Genomic DNA, 23,585 nt, shown 5'->3' with positions numbered 1-23,585 from the left:
GCTGTGGATGTTGTCTCCCTGGACTTTAGTAAAGCCTTTGACAGCGTCTTCCACAGCATTCTCCTGGAGAAACTGGTGGCTCGTGGCTTAAACAGGTTTACTCTTCGCTGGGTAAAGAACTGGCTGGACAGCCGAGCCCAGAGAGTCATGGTGAATGGCGTTAAATCCGGCTGGCGACCGGTAACAAGTGGTGTTCCCCAGGGCCAGTTTTTACCTGGTGAAGAGTACGCCTGTCCAAGCCTTGCGCTGTCAGTTTCTCTAGGAGAATGCTGAGGGAGATAGTGTCAAAGCCGCATGCTAAAGTCCGGGTAAACAACATCCACAGCCTTTCCCTCATCCACTAAGCAGGTCATCTGGTCATAGAAGGACACAGGTTAGTCAAGCAGAACCTGCCTTTCATGAACCTGTGCTGACTGGGCCTGATCACTTGGTTGTCCTGTACGTGCCGTGTGATGGCACTCAAAGTGATCTGCTCCATAATCTTCCCTAGCTCCGACGTCATACCGACAGGCCTGTAGGTAGTTCCCTGGATCATCCTTCTAACCCTTCTTGTAGATGGGTGTCACATTTGCTAACTTCCAGTCAACTGGCCCCTCCCTGGTTAGCAAGGACTGCTGATAAATGATTGAAGGTGGCTTGGTGAGCACTTCTGCCAGCTCCCTCAGTACTCTTGGGTGGATCCTATCTGGCCCCATAGACTTGTGTGTGTTCAAGTGGTATAGCAGGTCACTAATCATTTCCTCTTGGATTATAGGGGCTTCATTCTGTTCCCCATGCCTGTCTTCCAGCTCAGTGGACTGGGTACCCCATGAACAATTGGTCTTACTGTTAAAGACTGAAGCAAAGGCGGCATTAAAGTACTTCAGCCTTTTTCTCATCCTTTGTCACTATGTTTCCTCCCACATCCAGTAAAGGGTGGAGGATCTCCTTAGTCCTTCTTTTGTTGTTTATGTGTTAAAGTAATTTATCATTGCATTTGCTTCTGATGGAGTTACTTTGTTAAAAACTATTCTTTGCAAGGAATAATTTTTTATTTTTTTTTTAAAGTATATAGGGATGAAAGACAAACATTGTATTTGCTTTCTTTTTTTGTTTTTCTTGGTCATGCATGGCTAAAAATAAATTCCTTGCACTCTCTAATCAGGACTAAAATGCTGATGTATAACCATTTTCTTGACATATGTGCTAATGCAAGAAAATGGGATATTCCATCTAATGTCTTAAACCTGTTCATCTACATCACTAACCTTCAAACAAAAATAGTTCTGTTATAAAAACAGAGCCTGAGTGTTACAACACTGCACTAATGTATGTGTGTTCTTTCTTTCCTTGCATGCGTTACAGAAACAAGATATACTTAATCAAGTAAGTAATCTTATTTTGATTTTTTTTTTTCTTTTATGCATAGGAGCAGTATCTTTTATTTTGTAGGCTTCCACTGGGATGTCACTTATTAATGAGTACTGCATGTGGCTATTCTGTCAGATAATAGACAAATATTTAAAACTGTGAGCAAAGTGCGCTCTTTTTCTGCTTGCAGACTTTTTCACTAGATGAATTTCATTTTTGTCATTTACAGTACATAATTTTTCTAACATTAATTGAGAGGAATATGAAAAATAAGTTAAGAGCAAGTAATTAACTTGTTCCATACTTGTCACAGAAATTTCTGCTTACTAGTGAGATCTCATGGTTTGTATTATTCTGAGATGACAATAACACATCTCAGAAAAAATATTAAATGCTGTTTCTTTAACCATATAATACCATTTATATGTAGCAGGCTTAAAATTGAAGATTTTGTAATTGGAATAAAGCTTATAGTGTGCTTTAAGTGATTGTGACTTTACAGCAATTGCAAGAAAAATCGTTAAAGAGCTGATCATCAACATAAGACTGTGCTCCTGAGAAGCTTCGTAGCCTAAAACCACGTATGAAAATACAATGAAAAATAAAAAGCTAGGGAAGAAGAACTAATCAAATGAACTAGATTTTTTAATGACCTAGTTATTCTTCCTTTGTAGCACAGAGAAGTTAAAAAGCTTTCTGCTTTTTCTGCTGTTCTAGGAAGAGGCAGCAGGAACATGAGAACAATGAAAAAGTCAAGAGACTGAAAGGATTAGTTTTGTAGGAACCCCTCACTTTCTGGGGTCAAAGGCCAGTTGAGCTTTTGGAAGTGTGTTACTGAGAGCAGTACTCCCCATTCACAGAGGGCTCACTTTTCTTTAGATGACCAACATTACTTTTTATTAAGCTAACAGAGAGGCTGCAATGGGTCCTGAAAAAGAAGGTATTCAGGTTAAAGTAGCGTGTCTAGGACCAGTCTTGAGACTAATGTCATTAGTATTTTTGCTAATAAACTTGTCAAAAGAAGTAGATAAATACTATTAGAATCAACTCACTAAACCAAATTTGAGAATTGTTGATAAAATGGAGAAAAATCTGAATATTACACTGGAAAATCTTGATGACGTTATGGACTATAGTAAATGGAAATGAAATGGAACGCACTAGTGTAGAGTACAGTGTGATGTACCCTGGGACTAGTGTCATTGTTAGATTAATTGCTTTGTGTGGTAGTTGATCACAAGATGATTGCAAAGCATCGTTGTGGTTTGGTCATGAAGAGGAGAAGTATATTACTGGGACATTGTAATAGTATTCCTGTGGCCATGGTCATCTTGAGAACAAGACAAGACTTGTAAGAAAATGTAGTGTCTTAGGCTAATTGATGTAAATGGAAAACTAGTTAAAATTTCAAGCACACAGAAATATGGATTGAAAGAAGGACTTCTGTGCTGTTTCCTACAGCTGTTTCCTACATCAGCTACCTTCTCTGATCTGACAGAAGACACTAATTTGCTGTAAAGACCTTACTATAATATATAAAGGGAACTATTTCTACTACAGATAAGGGTGATTTAATTTCCTATAAAAAGGTACTGGAGAGACCACATCTTTCTGTATTTGATGACACGATGGGACAAAGTGAACTCAAACTGGAACTAATTTACAGAAAGGTTAGTAGGATGTGGAGAATTATAGGATATCTATTATGTAGGAGAAGCCTGTCCATCACATGTTAGAAACTGGGGACTAAGAGAGGATGTTGTATCTTTCTAGCTACAAAAGTGAAAAATTTAGCAACTTGTGAGTACCACCATAAGGAGACTCTACCCTTCAGACACTGGGAACTCAGTGTTTTTCTGTCTCTCTGGGCAGCATTTCTAGGGAAACAGCTTCCTGGATACACAGAGCTGGGAAACCTGCCAGGCAGAGGTGCTGGCAGTCTGGCTGTGAGCCTGCTTTCTGTGGAAAGTGTTGAGGGCACCAAGGTGTAACATGTTTCAGATAGTCAATTTCTGCTGCAAAACTGTTCAGTTTTGAACATTTTTCATGATCTTTAGTGGTCCCTCTGCCTCCTTTCCTCAGTCTGTGCTAACATCTCTTCCTCCTTGATAACTTCCTTCCCTTTTGACACTTCCACTCTCTGCCTTAAGATCCCTTTTTTATCCTTTTCTTCCTCTACTTTTTTTTGCATTGCACAGTACCTTATGTTTAAGGTTTATGAGCTTCGTATTACTTCAATTTACATGTTACCCGTTTAATTCTCATAGTTTGTTAAGCGGCTGACTCAAGGCCTATTCTGCAGTTCTGATGTGCACCAGATACTGTTTCAAAGTGTTTTGAAAGAAAAAGAGTTTTTTGTTTGTTTGTTTATTAGGGTACCACTGTCAGTATTTAGATAGAAGTTGATAGGGAATTTTAAGCTGTCTTGATATTCAGGCCAGAGGGACCATTCTCTTTCAAAGAATATGCTGCTTAAAACTATACCATTTTTAAAGGAAAACAAGCAAACAAAAAGGTGCAGGGTCTACTGCTGCCTGTTTTATCTCTAACATATTTTATTTGAAGAGTGACAGACTATGACTACATTTCAGCTCCTCTAACAGCGTGAAAACAGAGTATAAATATGGTACCAACTACAGTACTGAGTTATAAAGTATGAAAAATGCTATCTTTATATTTTCATATTAATCTGAAATATCAGCTAAGTTATTCTTTTCTTAAAGTGAAATGAACACAGAAATAAATTCCTTCAGAAAGGATCCATTTAGTGTATTTCTTGATTTTTATATTGCCATTAATGAGTAACTAAAATTGATGCATTTAGGCTCAAGTATACATGCAATGGTGCAATGTTTATAAGAGTTACAACTATTTATTCTGCTAGTCATTGGTTATAGATTTCATAATATTTAACTACTAAGATGCACTTAACATCAATGGGTAAGTATTTTTCTGTATTTTTAAATTAATGTAATTTTAACTGTATTACTCTGTGCCTTCATTTTATCACTACATGTCAGAATCAATGTTGCGAAAGAAATAGCAGGGAAGATGTATTTGGATAATGGGTTTTTGGACTCTATGAAACAAAAAGAAATAAGGACATTTTCTTAAAAGAACAACCTTTAATGTTGAAATTATATCTAATTTATAACAATGAGAATTCTGAAGCCATCAAATGAGTGCTGTGTTGATGCTATAGTGTTTTTTGGTTTACATCTTATTTGTAACAGTTGGGTAATAAAGGACTATATGGTGCTTGTAAACAGTTATGCAGGTGTTTAAGTTACCTGGTCAAACAAAAAGATTTTTCAGGGATTCATTCATTTTGCTTTTTTGTTTGGTTTTAGTTGAAGCATGACACCTACCCCATTTTTCCTAACTTCTGTAGTAATTGTAATTTTCAGATGACCAATTCTTCTGGGACAGGATGCAAGATATTTACTCTTCACTTTGTTTAGTATGTAATAATTTATGTATATTTCTTCTAACATTCTTTATTGGTAATACATGTAAAATAGACCCTGGGTGATAATCTGCTACAAGAGCCTTCTAAAAGTATGTGCCTCAGCAATCTTTCTTCTTAAAAAAACCCCACCTTTCTGTAGTAAATATAGTATATTTAGTAAATTTATGTATTAAATACATGTATTTATGTGTGTTGTATATATGGATATATATACCTAGACACAAATATAATCATGTACTAAAGAAAACCTGCTGGTAGTAAAGTTTTACTTTTTCATACCTGGATATAAGACTGGGATGAGACTGAAGTGGTTGGTGAATACATTCCAGATTTATTTTAGTAATTAGCGTTTATTTATTTTAGTAACATGAGAATGTAGTACACAGTTAGGGTTAAAAATCTAGTTATTGTATAAAAATTGAGTCTTCTGATTTCTTTTTTGGATATTTTGTTGAGTTTACTTCTTTGAAGCGACATGCTAGTTGCTTTTAAATATTGCAAAGTAATAGTTTCTGATAGGAGACATAAAGGGAAAATTTTGGCAGTTTTATATGTCTGTAGTATTGATAATATCCAAATATTATGTGGCCATATGGCATATTTGGTAGGAGCAGCCTGTGAGAGCATGTGATTTTTTTTTTTTTTTTCTTCTGGAAAATTTAATCTCCGGAGATGAGAATTTGGATGCTGCTTTATTTAAGAAATAAATTTATTTGGTTACCAGAACTGTCAACATTAATTATGTAAAAAATGTATTAAATCAAATGCTTAGATCAGAAGATGCTAAGGACTTTCAAATTAAACCAAACTTTACCCTGATGCACAAAGGCAATCTCCATGAGGAATTCCAAATTTAATTTGAATTTCTGACATATGAACATTAGAAATACATTTTAAACACAAAAAACTTATGCATTCTCATGTAATTCATGTTTTCTAGCTTATTAACCCTCTATATGAGCTCTACTTTTTTTCCACATATTTTGGCAGAAGTCAGGTTTTGAAACATTAAAGAATCAATGAATCTTCAAAACTTGGACTTTTACTGGGGATGCTTTAGCATTGCTTTTCACAGCTAATCATGTAATTGTCATAAATGCACTACTATTAATGTGTGCAATTGTTGTCACAGCATTATGTGTGACTCAAGGCCCTGTAACATCTACTCCTTTTTCAACAGCTCATTTTTCAGATATTGGGTCAATATAAATTGTTTAAAAAGAAATGATTGATTAAGGGGACCTACCCACAAACAAATGTAACCCAGAGCTATTACTCTGTTAGTAGATTAAAGCTGATTATACTCTACAGTTTTGGCACTATTTGGAGATCAGACAACATAATTTAAAAAGTAATTAATTGAAAATTACATTTTAACATAATTCTCTTTCCATTATCTCTGAAATGTTCTCTTTAATAAGTGAAAACCATATTCTATGTAAGTCTGCTGGGATGAATGATTTCTCCCCCCCTCCCTTATATTCGTTTTTTTCAGGATGATGAAAGTAATGGCTTATGTTGAAATATTTTGTGCAAATTTAAAAAAAGAAAAAGACCAAAGAGAATGTGGTATTTTAAAAGGATTTATGGGTGGTGATAAATTCCAAACACCAGGTCATGCCTTGTTCCCATTTATGTGGCGAATGTGGTGGGGAGGAATAAAAGGAGATATTATTCTACCCTTCCCTGCCTTGACCCATCCACAATGGCAACTCTTTGTCAAGAGACTATTAATAAGTTGCTTTTTTGTGTCTTGTGAGGAGAGAGAAATTGGATTGGTACAACTTCTCTTCCTTCCTTCTACATGTCATCTGGCAGAACTGTTTGTTGCGTTTACACCAGCTGGGAAAATAGAGGAGGCAGTTAGACCTCTTCTATTGCGGTTTGGTGTTAGGGTAGACCTTGAGTCAAAAGCTGTAATTTTTTTTTGGAAAAATTACTTGTTGTCTTCAAATATCTTAGATTTTTTTTTTTTAATTTTATTTTATATTTTGGGTTGTAAGGGACCTTTAAAGGTCATCTATTCCAAGCCCCCTGCAATGAGCAGAGACATCTTCAACTAGATCAGGTTGCTCAGAGCCCTGTCCAGCCTGACCTGGAAAGTTTCCAGGGATAGAGCACCTATGTGCAGGCAACCTGTGCCAGTGTTTTACCACCCTCATTGTGAAAAATTTCTTCCTTATATCTAGTCTAAGTTTACTCTCTTTCAGTTTAAGACCATTAGCCCTTGTCCTATCACAACAGGCTCTGCTAAAAAGTCTGTCCCCATCTTCCTTAGAAGACCCCTTTAAGTACTGAAAGGCTGCAGTAAGGTCTCCCTGGACCCTTCTCTTCTCCAGGCTGAAGAACCCCAACTCTCTCAGCCTGTCCTCATAGGAGAGGTGTTCTACCCCTCTGATCATTTTTGTGGCCCTCCTCTGGACCCGCTCCACCAGATCTATGTCTTTCCTGTGCTGAGAGCTCCAGAGCTGGATGCAGGTCTCCAGGTGGGGTCTCACCAGAGCAGAGAAGAGGAGCAGAATCACCTCCCTCGACCCGCTGGCCATGCTTCTTGTGATGCAGCCCAGGATAGAATTGGCTTTCCAGGCCGTGAGTACACATTGCCAGCTCATGTCCAGCTTTTCATCCACCAGTACCCCCAAGTCCTTCTCAGCAGGGCTGCTCTCAGTCCCTTCATCTCCCAGCCTGTGCTGATACCAGGGGTTGCCCTGACCCAGATGCAGGACCCTGCACTTGGCCTCATTAAACCTGATGAGGTTCACATAGGCCCATTCCTCAAGCTTGTCCAGGTCCCTGTGGATGGCATCTTATCCCTCAGATGTGTCAGCCACACCACTCAGCTTGGATGCAAAGGATGCAAAGATTGCTTTACTTGTATACATCCTATTTTTCACTGAGAAACTATGTTTTGTGTATTCTCAGTATCAGGATATACTGAGCTGTGATGTCTATACCATGTAGAGTTCTGTGTATGTTGGCACAGAACATACACATAAATGCATAAATCTTCACAATACGCATACTTGTATTTTTCTTGATCTTACATCTCCGTGTACCATCAGTAAAGCAGAAGAGCAAATTATAAAGTTGCATATCTTAGCTGCAGTAGGAGAAAGGAAGAAGTCAAATACTCACAGTATAGTATTTCCTTTTTTCACTAGTTCCCCTACTTCTCCCCCCTGGCCCATGCATCAGTTCTGCTCTGTGAGCTGGAGAAACACAGATGAGTTCCTGCAGCTGGCTTGCTTTACCTATAATCACATTCACAGTTAGGAACACCACAGCCTGAAATGCATAATTTAAGGAATATTAACTTCTGCGTACCACAGGGGGCCAAAAAGCTTAATTTTTGTGGAGTATCCAATAGCTGTGTGAATGCTTCATGTCTTGTAAGAATTAAGAGGACAGTGAAATTTGCTGACAGTGTGTCAAATTGTTGACTTATAGTTTCCTGTGTGTTCTTGCTTATGCTTCCTGTGGGTCTCATGCACATCATTCCTTGACTCCCACCAGTGTAGATTTTCACTACAAAACATATAAATTCTCGGAAATTTTGTGACATTGCCAAGTTTAGAAAGCAACATTGCTGTATGTCACCAGTCACCTGAGATCAGTCCTATTCAATATGTAGTGGAGAATGAGCAGAACATAATACATTTGCTCTGGATTGTGGAAGGACAGGTTTTTGTTCTCTACAAAGATACTGGAATTCATAGAGGTGATCCTATGCTTTTGGTTAGCCATGATAGATCTTTGAAGGGAGATGTTACAGCCTACTAACTTGGCAATGCAGATGGAGTTCAGCCTCCTTCTCTCTGGCATACAAGGTGTTAGAAGCCATTCTGCTGTCTGGACAGAATCAGGTATTTTAAGGCACACCCACAGCCTGTTGTAGCCATAAACAGAAGATCAGTGACCTGAGCAGGCCCTGTATTTTTAGTTGAGCATTGGTCTATATACATCTGATACAAAATTAGACAACACCTGAAATTGTCTGTGATTTTTCCAAACATATTCATAGCTGCTACTTAGAAACCAGTCCTTAAATTCCTGTTTTTCCTGAGATTTAGAGACTTGCCCTCTATGAACTAGCACTAAATTAGTGTAATGTACTTATCAATGAGTGCTTGAGAAGAAACAGAACTCTTATCATAGTAATTGGATATTTTTAAAAGCATATTCAGCATAGTCTGATCTCCATTTCTTTTTCCTGGTAGTCCCGCATGTTCTGGGAATCTGGGATTCAAAAGAAACTGAAGAGTGCGAAATAAGACCTCTTCTTTATGCCATTGGTGTAGAATAGAAAGAGAAGTTAGATATATTCTTTAGTGGTATTAGCAAGGTAAAAAGCTTCTCATCACATATCTATGAGATACATGAGGTAACTGCAAAGAAATGTGCATAACGGTCGTGATAGCACTATGGAAAGTTTTGGTCCCTCTATTTTCAGTTTTGTAGTATTCTGTGCAGTAATAGGAGAGTAAAAATCCAGACTACTTTGTTAACTGTGAATAAAGTGAGGTTGGTTTTTTTTATACCTATAAAAATGCAAAACTAATTTTAGTATTTTTATTTCTTCAGAGTTGAGAATTCTTTAGTCAATGTGATCAGCGTCATCCTGTAAACTCTTGAAAAATGTAGTTTATCCTGAAAACTGTAATTTATTTGTCTTGTCAACTGCCAGGACTTGAATCTCTTGGTAACTTTCAACTCTTTGCAGTCAAAATTCCTTAGTAACATTTTTTTCTACTTAAATGATTGTCATTTGTTTGTATGTGTCTTTTTATGTGTGCTTACTGTTCTGTCATAGGATTTCCTGTGGTATGTTGAAAAGGATACACTAGTGATCAGATTCCTGAGGTGGAGGAGGAGAATAAAAGCCCAGGCTAAAAAATTTTCTACAGAATTGGCTTTTTAAATGTATTATGATAGAAAAATCTCAGAATGCTTGGTCAAAACTGTTAAGGAGTTTTCCAGGAGCTTTTAGCAGCTGGGGAAGAGAGGGGGACTTTCCTTTAAATCTTACCTCAGTTCTTCCACTGAGTGCAGATTATTCCTTATAATTAAAAATCCCTCCTCTTGTCTGCTCCATCAACATTTTCCTTAATAGTGTCTGGCAGCTGCTGCAAGTATGTTGCCTTCAGATGTGGTTGAAATCTCTCAAGAGTCCAAATCTGGGATCTGTAGCTCATTTCCAGCCTTCCTCCCCACCCCATGCACAGTTACCCAGTGGTGCCTCCTTGGCTGCTGCCAGAATGGAGGGAAAGAAGAAGGAGCAGAGGTGCAGTGGAGACAGATGCTAACAAGTTTGGAAGAAGGGTTGATAGTCACTGCTGTTTCCCCCTGGGCCTTCCTGGCTCAGCTGTTACCTCCCCACATACTCCAGTCTGTCTATAAGCAGTATCATCTTTCTCTCTCTCAATTTTTAGTTTGGACAAAATAGATGCTATATGGTATTACCTTTTGCAGCTGCCACTTTGTATATTCATATAGTGTATATAGTGGTGTTTTAGTTTTAAATGCTTATATTTTACATTATCTATAAGGTATTTTAACAGAGTTCCTTGAATAACTGTTTTTTATTATCATATTTCAATAATATTATTATGAGGAGAATTCTTAGCCAAATTATTTCTGTTTTATCCTGGTTCTTAAAGGGCTATTTGAGGGAAGGAATTTTCTTCAAAGTAATGGGAGTTGGCAGAGCAAATCCCAATTATTTGTATTCGTAGCTTACTTGTAAAGTGAAGGACGCCATAAGCTTTGGAAAAATTTCCACCACAGCACATAGGTTGAGTATCGGTTCTTTAGTAAGATGAATTCAGATAATTCTGAAGATCTGGGCAAATCTGTCTATATTTGCTTAGTCAGACATTGCAACAGGAATGTTCTCATAGTATCTGGAAATAAGACAGATTAGTCTGTCTTATTTCACTGTTACAAAAACTGCTTCTGCTATTCTTAAACGTAAGAAAGTGATAGCAAGTTGTTTGCACTGATGGAACTTTTTGTATGTAATCTGTTCATGGCATTAACATTTTAAAAAAACCTGTTAATTGTTTTTGACTAAGGCGTATTTGCCAACATTGTAATTGTAAAATATATGCAGCATGTGAGATCACATGTTATAGTCCCACAGGCACTGAATGACCGTTGGCAGGTGTGTGGCAAATTATGAAATCTTCAGTCTAGTGAAGATTGTAACATTTTTGTCCATGTTCACAAAGTCTGTGGACACCTTAGGAAGCTAAAATAAAAAAACCTAAAGGGTTTATTAATTATAAGTGCTTTATGGATTAGTAGGATTTGAGAGAGTCCTTAAAGATTGCAGTATGAATAAGGGCATCGATATAATAGCAACATCCGGATTTAGGCAACTTCATTCATTTTCTGAACTGACCCATATTGTTCTCATTAGACTGTAATTAACTGCTTGGTTTTACAGTTATGAAATCAAATAAGAGGTTTCTTAGTCTACACAACGTTGTGAAGTAAAAGCCATGCCTTATCACAGTGTATTAATGAATGGGCACAGGTAATAAAGGCATAAAAGACACTTTAGGATGCCTTTCTCTGTAAATCTGTCATGTTACATAGTTGGATACAGTGGGGCAAATGCAGAACCTTCATTCTTTAGTCAGTCAATCATTTAGAACTCGTTATAAGCTTTGGTCCGCTGCTGCTTTTTCGGTTTATTGTATGGATCTGTTTGCGGGAGCTTACAGGAAAACAATACTTATGGATTAAATTCTTGTTGGCAGTTTAGTGCTGGGATTAATTTTAAAATTTTGTGGATGGTTAATTAAATGTTATGAATTAGCTGAAACTCGATGGTGTTTTTGAATGTGTACTTCTCTGGATTTATATAAAAACGTTTCATTAACAAATGAAGTTTTATTACTCAATAATGTAGAAGATTAGAAAGATTTATGCAGTCTTGTTTTGTAAAGTTTATTTTTGTAAGACATAAGGAAAGGAGCTGCAGTAAACTTGGTGAATCAATTGTTTAACAAATAAAGGGTAATCTAATTATATATGATTAATACAAAAACACCTACCTTTCTGTCACCTCCAGGCAAGGCATTTGGTACCTTTTTTATTTGAATCAAAGCTAAAACAGCACTGATTTTTATTCTTTTCTTTTTCCCCCTTTCTCATCAGAAGATTTAGACCAAATGATGTGAAAGTTCTTTCACGTTCCTCTGAGTAACTATTGGCTCCTTCAACCATGTCCTTATATATCTCCCTGTTACGCTGAAAATTTTTCTGATATCCCTAAACTTGTGATCATAATCTCCCTGTGCCTTGATAGTCTCTTGTGAAATGGAATTAATTAATTAATGTGCCAGGTTAATTGTAGTCAGTTTGGTACATCCTCTCATGCGCTCATTGCCTCACTTGGGAACTGCCATGAAAAATGCGTTCTGAAAGGCTAAATCCTTCTTTCTCAGGTTCGTTTGAATTCAACTGGAACTTCTGGAAGCCAAGCAAATGTTGAAAATTAAACAATTAGCCTGCATGCTTAACAAAACAACATCCACCATTATGACTTATATATTATTCTGTATTATTGATCTGCACTGTTTAATTAATGCTTGAAAATTCATTAACAAAAATAAATTATTTTCAATCCATAACAAAATTTATTGAACTTATCTTCTGAGAAATTCTGATATGACAAATATGAGATTTAAAAGGAAGATACTGTGGTTTACATAGCAGAGTGAGCATGATCCATGATAATGTGGAAAATTACTGTCCTCTGCTTTCCTTTCTTTGTCTTTTTGGTTACTGAAACACTGTGTGGTTCCTTTGAAAAGTAGCCGGGGCTGGGGAGAAATGGTTGTAATTAGAGGAAGGGTAGCTACTTACTGAAGCATTTCATATTTTAGAAGGATAAATTTCCATGAGGAAAAAAGAAAAATGCTGTATAATTGCAAAATAGAGATATGCTCATAATATTGTGTGTTGTTTTCTCTTCTGTGAAATTTATTTTAAATTAAGTCGAGCAAATGTTTTGCATCTCTAAGCATTCTGTTCTAAATGAACCATACTCAACACAAAAACCTCTGCTTGGTGATAATACTCTTAACACCTATAAGTCTTCTACAGTGGTCCTCACAGGATTTCATTTAAGAAATTATTCCATTTTTCTACAGTTATGTAATTGCTTATGTGTGTTACAATGAGAGATGATAAAGTACTGAAAGTAATTTAAAGTGAGCCTTTTTTTGAAAGCTCACCCCTTTTTCACTGGAAAGCTAGATGGATAATATAAACTATTCCTATATCTACTGTATTCTAGCTCAGTTCTGTTATTTACTGTATATACATTTACAAAAACGAATTTCCAAAAATAACTGCATTACTTTAGAGCTCAATTCTAATAGGATTATCTACACCAAGTATTTTAGGTACTCTCGAAAATGTTTTTCAGCTATGAAGTATTAGAATAATGGATTTTGGTGGTTTTTTTTCATATAGGAAAGAACCTAATCACAGGGCTCTATGCATAGATCTTCTTTAGGCCGGACTGTTCTTGCACATTCTTTTGACACAGCTTGTGGTTTTGCATCTGCATTTTGGGCTATTATAAGTATTTCTCATGTGTATTCAAGTCATTTACCACCTCCTAACTAACTTTCAGCATCACTTGAAAGCTTTTCGATGTGCAACATCTGAACTCTGGTTGTATGAATGTTGCTGCTTCCCTGCGGGAATACAGGTCATAAAGCACTTTCAGCTGAAGCAATCTGACTGTAGAACAATCTTCTAGAACAACCACCCATTTTCTTTTTTCATTTGCTGAGCACTCTAATCAGTGGCAATTAGGGTGTGAAATATAACAAATGGACATGGCAGCCAAGTCATGTGCTACTTTGGTATCTATTGTCTTTCCTGGCCAGAAAATGTAAGGCATTTTGTAACACTTGCTTTAGAGGTCACTGGGGTAAATGATAATCTGAATACCTTTAGAAAATATTGAAAAGTTTGAACACCTTTGAGAAAGAAAGTCTTCAGAAAGAAACAAACACATAATTTTAACCTTATTTATTAATCCAAACCTCTACCCAGGTATAATTCTGACCCCCAAAATGGAAAAAATGTAGCATTAGGGGTTTAGTTATTGCTGGCTTCTTGGTGGACCAATGCCACTCAGGCAGCAGTTTAAAAATCTAAGATAGCTGTCAACTCAAGGAATATTTTTAGCAGTGTATATATAAAATCCACAGACAAGGTAAATTAAAAACAAAAAAGCTTTATGTAATACAGAGATATCTTAAATGTCCATCCATAAACCTTAATTTAAATGAGATTATAATTTGTTTTTCTGTTTTCCTTTTTCACTTGGCTATTTCTCTTTGTACATAATTTAGTAAAATAGCTAAGACACATTTCATTAATGAACAATCTAACAAAGCAATTTCACATTGTTAAAGTCGGTTGATTTAGTGATTAATATATTTGTTATGCTTGCAGATGAAAAATAAATTTATATAGTGTAAACTAATGACCGATTTAATTGGATGCTGATACAAGTCCTTTTGCCATTGTATTTTCATAGTTTACAAACAGTGAATTAACTGTCAGTGACTTTATTATTGGGAAAAATATGAAATTTGTAGCATGAATGAGACAGTGTATGATTTGCCAAGTAGAAGAGAGTGGGTGAAACTCAGTGATGAGACAAGGATAGTTAGTCCATGTCCAAGTTGATTATTTCCATTTTACACCCAGTTTGAGCCTTGTGGAGGCAATTTTTTTTCAGTCTCTGCTATTTTTGTGTTCAACAGGTAAGAGTTTTATTGAACTTCTTTCTCAAATGAGGTGTTATGGATTAGAAGCTTAGCATAGATACTCACTTGCCAAGTTTGCATTCCTGATAATAATGACTTGCACAAGATCAGTCAAATTTTGCAATCCATGTTGTTGGTCCCTAGTAAGGGCAGTGATACACATTTAAAACCCTAGCGCAGTTAGGTCTTGGGCTTAATGGGAAACACTTTATTTCATGTGGACATAAAATTTCTACATCTCATAAATATTAAAGAGATAATATTAAGAGAAATCCCTGCTACAAAGTGTTGAAATGATATTAAAATCATTGTAAAAATTATTTATACTGTGACTCAGATTCCAAAGTGACTGAGGAACTTTGGAAATTTAGATTCAGTTTTCTTTTTCTGGTATGGTTTCAAGCTGATTTCTTGCTGATCTCTTCCCTCCTAATGCTGCATTCACTGTGCTGAGCTAAAGGAATTGCACTAGGGTTTTCTATGCAGAAATGGAGTCTTCCTGAAGCATGGGGAAACTTTTCCAAGTTGATTTGTTGGTGTAATGTGGCTTTATCTCTTAATTATTTTCTGGTGAAAAGTTGCTCTCCTGTTTGATCTAGAAACAAAGACAGGAACACTATCTTTTACAAATTAATTATTGATAAGCTGTTTTAAAATCACATACGTAACTGAGTAGCTTCATTGATCAGTATGCGGTTGTGTCCCAGTTATTTCTGAGATAAAACTCAAGTTGTCTTAAGCTCTTTTGATATGTTTCAGGACACCTTTATCTTTAGTGGTTCTGTATTATCAGGATAAGATGGGATCATAATGCTTACCTTGCTGTGACCTCATCGCAGTTTACAACTTCCTCAAGTGGGGCAATGGGGGGGGAGCTGCTGATCTCTTCTCTCTGGTGACCAGTGACAAGACATGAGGCAAGGGAATAAAGCTGAATCAGGGAAAGTTCAGGTTGAGCATTAGCAAAAAGGTTCTTCACTGAGAGGGTTGTCGGTCACTGGAACAGGCCCTCAGGGCAGTGGTCACGGCACTAAACCTGTCAGAGTTCAAGGAGCGTCTGGACGATGCTCTTAGTCATATGGTTTAGTACTAGGTAGCCCTGTGATGAGCAGGGATTTAGACTCGATCCTTATGGATGCCTTCCAACTTGAGATATTCTATGATTCATTTTATTACTTAAAACAGACAATGATGTTTTACCAGGAGAAATCATCAAGTAAGTTTCATTAATCAGTTCTTACCTTGCTGGCAAAAGCAAAACCAAATTAAACTAAATGACAGATGTTTCAAATCAACAACTTTTTTTTCCCTGTAAGTAAAGTTGCATGTATCAGCACTCTCATTTGACTGTTAGAACCTATTTAAGACAGGATGATTAGTTTCTCTTTGACAAATACCAGAAAAACATGTTTGCTACCTAGGAAAAGACAAGAGGCCTTCAATTCCCTGAATTAGACATCCCAAAATTCCCTGCTTGTTGTCTGCCTAATTATGGGAAGACTTGCTAGGTACAGTCCTGTGAGCTCCGTAGCTGCCCTTGATTGCAGTTTTGTGTGTGCTGTTAAGCCATATTCTAATAAAGAAACCAGAGAACGTGGAACTTAGTTTTGGGGTCCTGATACAAGTGTTCTGAGTTTACTCTGAAAGGCTATCTTTACACTGTGCTCTTGGCTATTGTAGCAATATGGTGCATTTTGAAAGGAATTCTTAATTCAATAATCAGTCACTTTCAAGAATAGGTATGCTAGGCTATATTTTCAGAAATAAGTATTTTCAAAGACAGTCTGAAGTTTTTTGTTAACAGAATATTATTTGATGGATTAATATGGAAGTTTTTGCGAAATGAACAATTCAAAATCCTTTTTTTCCTTTTTCCCCCCCCCCCCCCCCTGCCCCTAGACAATTGATTTAGAGGGATTCAAGCTGTTCATGAAGACTTTTCTGGAGGCAGAGTTACCAGATGATTTCATTGAGCATCTTTTTACATCATTTAGCAACAAAATCTCTCACTGCAGCCCATTAATAAAAAACAAACCCCAGCACCTTTCTGGAGGTAAGTAATAAAATCACAGTAGTATAAGAGTGAAGGTTCCCTGCCCCTGCTCTTTTATTTCTAATAGCTATAAATACATGGAATTCTAAACAGTATGTATTTCTTTTCTGTTCTGATATTTGTGGAATTGAAGAAACTAACTCAATCATGAACAAGAAATACTGTGAAAAGAAATGGAAATTAAAAGGTTTTGTCCTTGTAATTCACAATAATGATGCAGCTGAGACACCAAGTGGACAGTCTTTGTCATGTTAATGCTAATCAGATTGCTATGTTTACATGATCTGCCTGCCTACTCTACTGTATAAACAGTTAGAAACTTTCAGATGATCATGCTGCAGGCTCCTACTGGTGCTCTACAGTTTCTGTGCCCAGTTACTGCTGCTTCTCTTAGTTGTCTAGGTGTGATACTGCTATTAGTAATCACACATACTTATCAACTATTGATATTTTAAGTGTCCTATAAGTGTTAGAAGTATTTCTTTTCCCAATGTAAGGATCTTCTTTAATGCAGTTTGAAATTTTCATGCTAATTGAATATGTTTATTAAAAGTGATTTTGAGTTCAGAGGACATAACATGTTAAAATATTTCCATGTAAAATGCTGTTAAAAACTGTCAACTTACAGAATTTTATTAAACTTTTAAAGAAAATTTGCAGAAACTTAAGGTTACCTTCCTAACTTGAAATATTTGGTGTAGCACCTTACCAATTTGGGAACTCTATCAAAATCCAGTAGCTAAAAGCAGAAGCTAGATTCATTTAAAGAAATAAATTGCATGTTTTGAACAGCTGGGATAATCAAGCATTTAGAGCAAGTTAGCAAATGGTTTGATGGGTACTTAATTGCCTGAATTCTTTCTATGAAGATTAGGTGTCTTCAAATTGCAACTCATCCAGAAGTTGTGAATCTGGTATAAGTACTACTAGCTGAAATGTTAGTTTTTCTTGCAGATACCAGGCACTAGATTTCCATAGGTGCCTCAGTGTACAATATTAATTATAGGCTTTCAGATATCATGCATTGAGTCTGTCCTGTTTTTTTGTTTTTAGTGCATGCCGTTCTCAACTATGTTAAATAGATGGGTTTCAGTTATTTTTCTTTATTTATGTTTACAGTACCTGTTATTTCCACCTCTTAGCTTTATATTTCCTGGCAAAAAAACAACAAACAGAAAAACTAGACCAACAAAAAAACCCCATATTACGTTATCATCTTCTATTATATTTTAATGTATACATACAATGGTCATTAACTGTAACTAGACTGAAAAAACTTTTTTCTGCTAGCAAAGCTTGCTTACCACATCGAGGGTATGATACTTCATTTAATTTTTTTCTTCTTTTGAGTTGAATTCTTCAGATATCTTTTTTTTTATCCTTTCTAATCAGAACTGCCATGGACCCATCTTCTTCCACAAATATCTGCTGTGTGGACAGTAGATTTCCAACTGGTTGGACTTTTGTTAGTTATCTAGACTGGTTCCATGTGCAGAGCAGTAGGCTCAGCAGACTATGGTGTAATCAGTTGTGTGGAGTACTCAAAACTTTCTGTTGCTAATTACAACTCTGATAATGACTTACTCACTGGCTTGGGCAAGTCATTTAGACCAGTGATTCAGTCCCTTGCCCTTAAAGATCCTTTGCAACAAAATCTCTAAGGGCATATCTAAATGTATTCTGCATTGTATGCTGCTTTTATATGCTATTGTATTGCTGTATATTTTGGATGTCATAAATTTTCAGCATTGCATTTTTTTCCAACTATGAATATAGATTCTGTTGCCCGTAAACTCTCAGCAGCACAGTTTCATTTCCACTTTCATTAATTTAATTTTTCTCCAAAGTTTTCATCATGTTTTCATCGAGTAGCATCAGTAATAAAAATGCCCCGTACCAGCCACCAAAATCTGTAACCTTTTACACTTAACACGTTTTGCCTCATGACTCCAGCAGCAGCTGTCATTTATTTACTATGCTGTGTGTTTACATATGTTGTATGAGAGCTATTATTTAAAAAAAATCATCTTTTATCATTCTGGTGTTGTATTTCTATGGTTTTGAGACTTCATATATAGAAATGATAACAGCTGGTTTTAGGTCATTGCCAGATTTACAGCTAAATTCTGCCCAGTATAGGCCATACTCAGTTTTTTTCACTTTAACTATAATTATCTCTGATAGATTTTATTCTTATGTGTGGAATAGTAATAATATTAATAAGTAGTAGTAGGAGTAGTAATATTCATCATTATTATGGTGATTGTTATTATCGTCCTTGTTTAAACCATATGCGGTTTCTTACTCTAATGCTACTACCTAAAATTTCTTATCCTTCACTCACTTTCCTCAGTTTGTAGTTAATTTTAATCTTTTTCTGTTAGTAAGGACTTCAGAAATAATGTAACGTGAGACCAGATTAGTAGTCTTCCATATGTATTTAGTGTAATACCAGAAGGACTGATAAATTGTTTGATAAATTCCTATACCCAAAGCATGTTCAGAGAGACAATTCACTTCACATGCAAGAGTTATTTGTGCTTGAAAATATACGGTTCATATTGTAATTTAATTGCATGAGATTTAAACATCTTTACAATTTGTTGAATTTAAAGGGAAAAAGTGTGCATTGGTACATTTTGATGTGCAAGTGAAAATTACAGAATCCTTTGGTTTAGGATATCTAAAAATTTTAAATCTTACCAATAGTGAAAAAAACCTGACCATACTGGGAAATAAATTTGTCAGAAACATTTGACATTCTTCTGGAAAATGGAAAGTTACAGGAGAGCTAGACATGATTACAAGGAAAGTAGCAGGGTTCATAAATCTCGCTGGTGTGTGTCCATTTTTTACTTAGTGTCTCTTGGTCCACTCATGTCTGTTTATAAATTGTATTTTCAGTTAAGGTGTCTGAAGAGAGATGGAAACAGATGCCAGGTAAGCAGCAGCACTGTAAGTTGTCTATAAGTCAGCACAATGTAGCCACCCCTCTCCCACCTCTCACTAAGAAGTAATGCATTAACCTGTACCTTGCAGCTGATGATAAGCTAAAAGATACCTTAAAAGTTGTATGCCTTTTCATTTGGATTTAAGGATTATAAATTTTTGAGATTAGTTAGCCCAAGTTGTATGATAATTTTTATTCTGTGCATAAGATTCTCTTAAGACTGGAATGTGAATGATTTGTATAAATTATGTGAATAAAGTTAGCATCTTCATTGATTAATGTTATATGTCTTAATTTTAAAGGCACTTAACCAATATGCAAACTCATTTAGTAGAACATTGCCCTATTAAATCTTTTTTTCACAACTTTTTTTTTTTTTTTTTTTTTCTGGAGCACCTCCTGCCTCTCCTTCTTCACTGACCTTGGTGTATGCAGAATTCTTTCTCTCACATATTCTCACTCCTCTCTCTAGCTGTAGTTTTGCAGTTTTCTTTTTTCCCCTCTTCTTAAATATGTTATCCCAGAGGGAAGACTACACGCTTGGGTATTACCAGAGTTTTCTTTGACACTAAAACATCTTCAGTTAGCGTAGCTGGTGTCAATCTATAAGCTAGATGAAGCTTCTACAAGCACAAGGAAGTGGATGCAGTGTTGGGCAGGGATTTTTTTAATACTTAAATTAACATGTAATGTAGTAGAATAAAAATATTCACCAATCTTTTTGTAGTCAAATGACATCATATCAACACAAATGAAAAGAAGAGTTATGCCATTCCCATAATTTTTTTCAATAGTTTGTTATTTCAAATTTTAAAACCTCACTATAATTTTAATTCTGCATTTGCATAAACCTTTTTAATAAACTATGAACATGAATTTTTTAACATTTCACATTTACATTTTTATTAAGAAGTCATCTGAGATTCACATAAAACAAAGATGCATGGATGCAAGACTTAAGTTCTCATTTTTTGCTTATATCATATGTTAAGAATAACAAAGGCTATGTATTATTTCCAGGTCTGAGACTTAACAAAGGTACCTCTACAGCCCGACCTCCTACTCCTGCCAACTTACATTTACCAGACATGATCCAGCTGAAAGATATTGTTTGCTATTTGTCACTGCTAGAAAGAGGAAGACCTGAAGACAAGCTAGAATGTATGTTCTTTTTTTTAAAGTTAATTTTATATATTTATTTCAGTAAGTCATCAAAAATTCTGTTTCTAAATTTTCTGAGTTTAAGACTCAGTTTTGTGTATCTGCATTATAAAACTATGATTCTAGATGACCATTATTGGAGAAATGATCTTTTATTTTTGCTAATAATATTAATTTGATGAGATTTTAACTAAATTCTATCTAGGACACGCTAAGATGAGGAGTAAGGATCATACATTCTGCAATTAATGTAATTTCTATACTGTTGTCTCTTGATTAGTATCAGATCTGAGGAAAACAAATGAAATATACTGAGGATGCCTAGAGATATGGAAGTGGTGAACAATCTGTAGAAAACAAGCTAATTCAAACAAAGAATAACTGTTAATATAGGCGGTGGGCTCTATAATATTAGTGAATACAGAAAAGTCAAGAATGATCCAAGTCTGCACCATTGTTGGGAATGAGTGTTTGACACTGGAAGTTAGAAATTACTTGATTTTTTAATTAGGGCCCTGATTCATTGAAGACTTGTTCAAAAAAATAACTGAGAGTTTAATGTGCGAATTGGAGAAAAAAAGAGAAAGAAACCATGTGTTTCCCCATTATGGAATTTTAGAAGCCAGTTTTCCAGATAGATAAACTGTCAAACCAGTCATAATGTCCTTACTGAGACCAAATGTGCTTCAATATACATAGCTGGTTTGTCTATAAAAGAACTGTGGGATCAGGCTGTAATACTGTAAATATTCAATATGATAGGAAATGCAAACAGTAGGCTTTTTCTGGCAGAATGAGGATTCCATTACCAGGCTACGTGACTGCATGTTGTTGAAATATCTTGACGTTTCTTACCTGTAGTTAGCTTACAATGACAACTTTGTACTGTAAAATCACAGATACTTTTTGCCTCAGCAAAGATCATAAGGAGTCATCCCCAGATTTGGTAATATCGGTTTGGTATCATATGATTAGTATATGAGGATGTATGTATGAATGTACATTCATAACACAAGCACAGGAAAACTAAGATCCTAGGACTGAATCCAGCTTACAATATAATAACTGTTTCATTGTTACAAGTTATGTAAGCTTTATCAGATCTCTGAAGAGCTCTATGCACAAACCATAGCAAGAAATGGAGATCAGGTACCTCCCCCGGTGTCAGGAATTGGTACAAAGAAAAGGGGGAGAGACAGGAGCAGATGATTATTTTAGTGTATGGGATGTTCCATGAACTTTCTGCAGTAGGAACTGCATAGGCAAAAGACTATGAATGATCTGTATGATTTAGGAGTGAGAGAGCCCGATCTAATAATTGTATGGTACTGACATGTTTTGTATAGTCAAGATCATTTGCCTTTACTACATATAATTAAGGTCATGGTTATTATAAAGGTTTATTTTCTACTTTGTCATACAGCATTGAAATATACCATGCATTGTCACTTTTTAGTATCTAAATTTTGGCTTACACTGTACCATTAATATGCAGAGTTGCCTGTTGATTTTAGTTGAATTGTCCTTATAAATTAATGGTATAATTTAACCCTTTGTCTGAAATAATTCTATAGCAGTACATCTCGTGGCTGTAAGGTAAATAATAAATTAATAGCAGTGGAGTGAAAAAAGAAAGAATGGCTTATTCCAGAGTTGCCAACATTAATAGTACTAATCTTAAGGTCTTGGGTTTTTTTTTTTGACAAAAAATGGAAACACTCTGAATCATAGCTGAGTGTTTGGAAACTGGATTCATGACAAGGAGAACATGGAAGAGGTGCTTTCAAATAAAATCTGACATAAGCTGGAGGATTTTTTTAAGATAAAATACACTTTTTTTAAAGAGTGTTTAGCTATTGGATCTATATGATCTCTGCATTTTCATAGATTTAAAAATATATTCCAGCAGATAAATGGATTCTCTAACCTATTAACAGTGTATTTCTAGAGGTCTTAAGCACTGCAAACCTAACCTGTTTGACATGGTCAGCAAATCTATTATTCATAAACTATACGTGGTCTGAATACAAAGAATATTTACAATGTATACAAACAGAGAAGGACTGGTGGGAGATGTAGTGGTCGGAGGTCATCTTGGGCTTTGCGACCATGAAATGAGAGAATTCTCAATTCTTGGTGAAGTAAGGAGTGGGGTCAGCAAAACCACTACCATGGACTTCTAGAGGGCAGACTTTGGCCTGTTCAGGACGCTGGTTGAGAGAGTCCCTTGGGAGACAGTCCTGAAGGGCAAAGGGGTCCAGAAAGGCTCAACATTCTTCGAAAAGGAAGTCTTAAAGGCACTGGAGCAGGTGATCCCCATGTGCCATAAGAAGAACTGGCAGGGAAGACAACAAACCTGGCTGAACAGGGAGCTTTTGCTGGGACTCAGGCAAAAAAGGAGAGTTTATCACCTTTGGAAGAAGGGGCAGGCAACTCAAGAAGAGTGCAGGGATCTTGTTAGGTCATGCAGAGGGAAAATTAGAAAGGCAAAAACCCAGCTAGAACTCAGTCTGGTTACAGTCATAAGGGATAACAAAAAATGTTTTTACAAATACATTAATAGCAAAAAGAGAGCCAAGGAGAATCTCCATCCTTCACTGGAAGGGGCAGGGGGGGGAAATTGTCACCAAGGATGAGGAAAAGGCATAGGTACTTAATGTCCTCTTTGCTTCAGTCTTTAATAGTCAGACCAATTATCTCCAGGGTATTCACAGAAATCACAGAAACACTAGGTTGGAAAGGACCTTCAAGATCATCAAGTCCAACCATTAATCCAGCACCACCATGTCCCCTAGACCATGTCCT

General features: G+C 36.0%; 1 protein-coding gene across 1 annotated transcript in view; it reads left to right on the top strand.

The window, feature by feature from the left end:
- LOC104617487 (diacylglycerol kinase beta-like) overlaps positions 1–23,585 on the top strand; it is a gene marked incomplete at its 5' end in the record, with an annotated part of 58,150 nt that overhangs the window by 3,913 nt on the left and 30,652 nt on the right. The window contains 4 exons of the mRNA XM_010282821.1: positions 1,345–1,365; positions 16,516–16,669; positions 19,574–19,609; positions 20,640–20,780. Of these exons, the coding sequence (XP_010281123.1) occupies positions 1,345–1,365; positions 16,516–16,669; positions 19,574–19,609; positions 20,640–20,780 (352 nt within the window). The remainder of the gene's footprint in view (positions 1–1,344; positions 1,366–16,515; positions 16,670–19,573; positions 19,610–20,639; positions 20,781–23,585) is intronic.

Source organism: Phaethon lepturus, unplaced genomic scaffold, assembly GCF_000687285.1.
Source record: "Phaethon lepturus isolate BGI_N335 unplaced genomic scaffold, ASM68728v1 scaffold11972, whole genome shotgun sequence".
Classification (NCBI taxonomy): Eukaryota; Metazoa; Chordata; class Aves; order Phaethontiformes; family Phaethontidae; genus Phaethon; species Phaethon lepturus.
The sequence above is the reverse complement of the archived record's forward strand: the minus strand, read 5'-3'. Positions and strand labels throughout refer to the sequence as shown.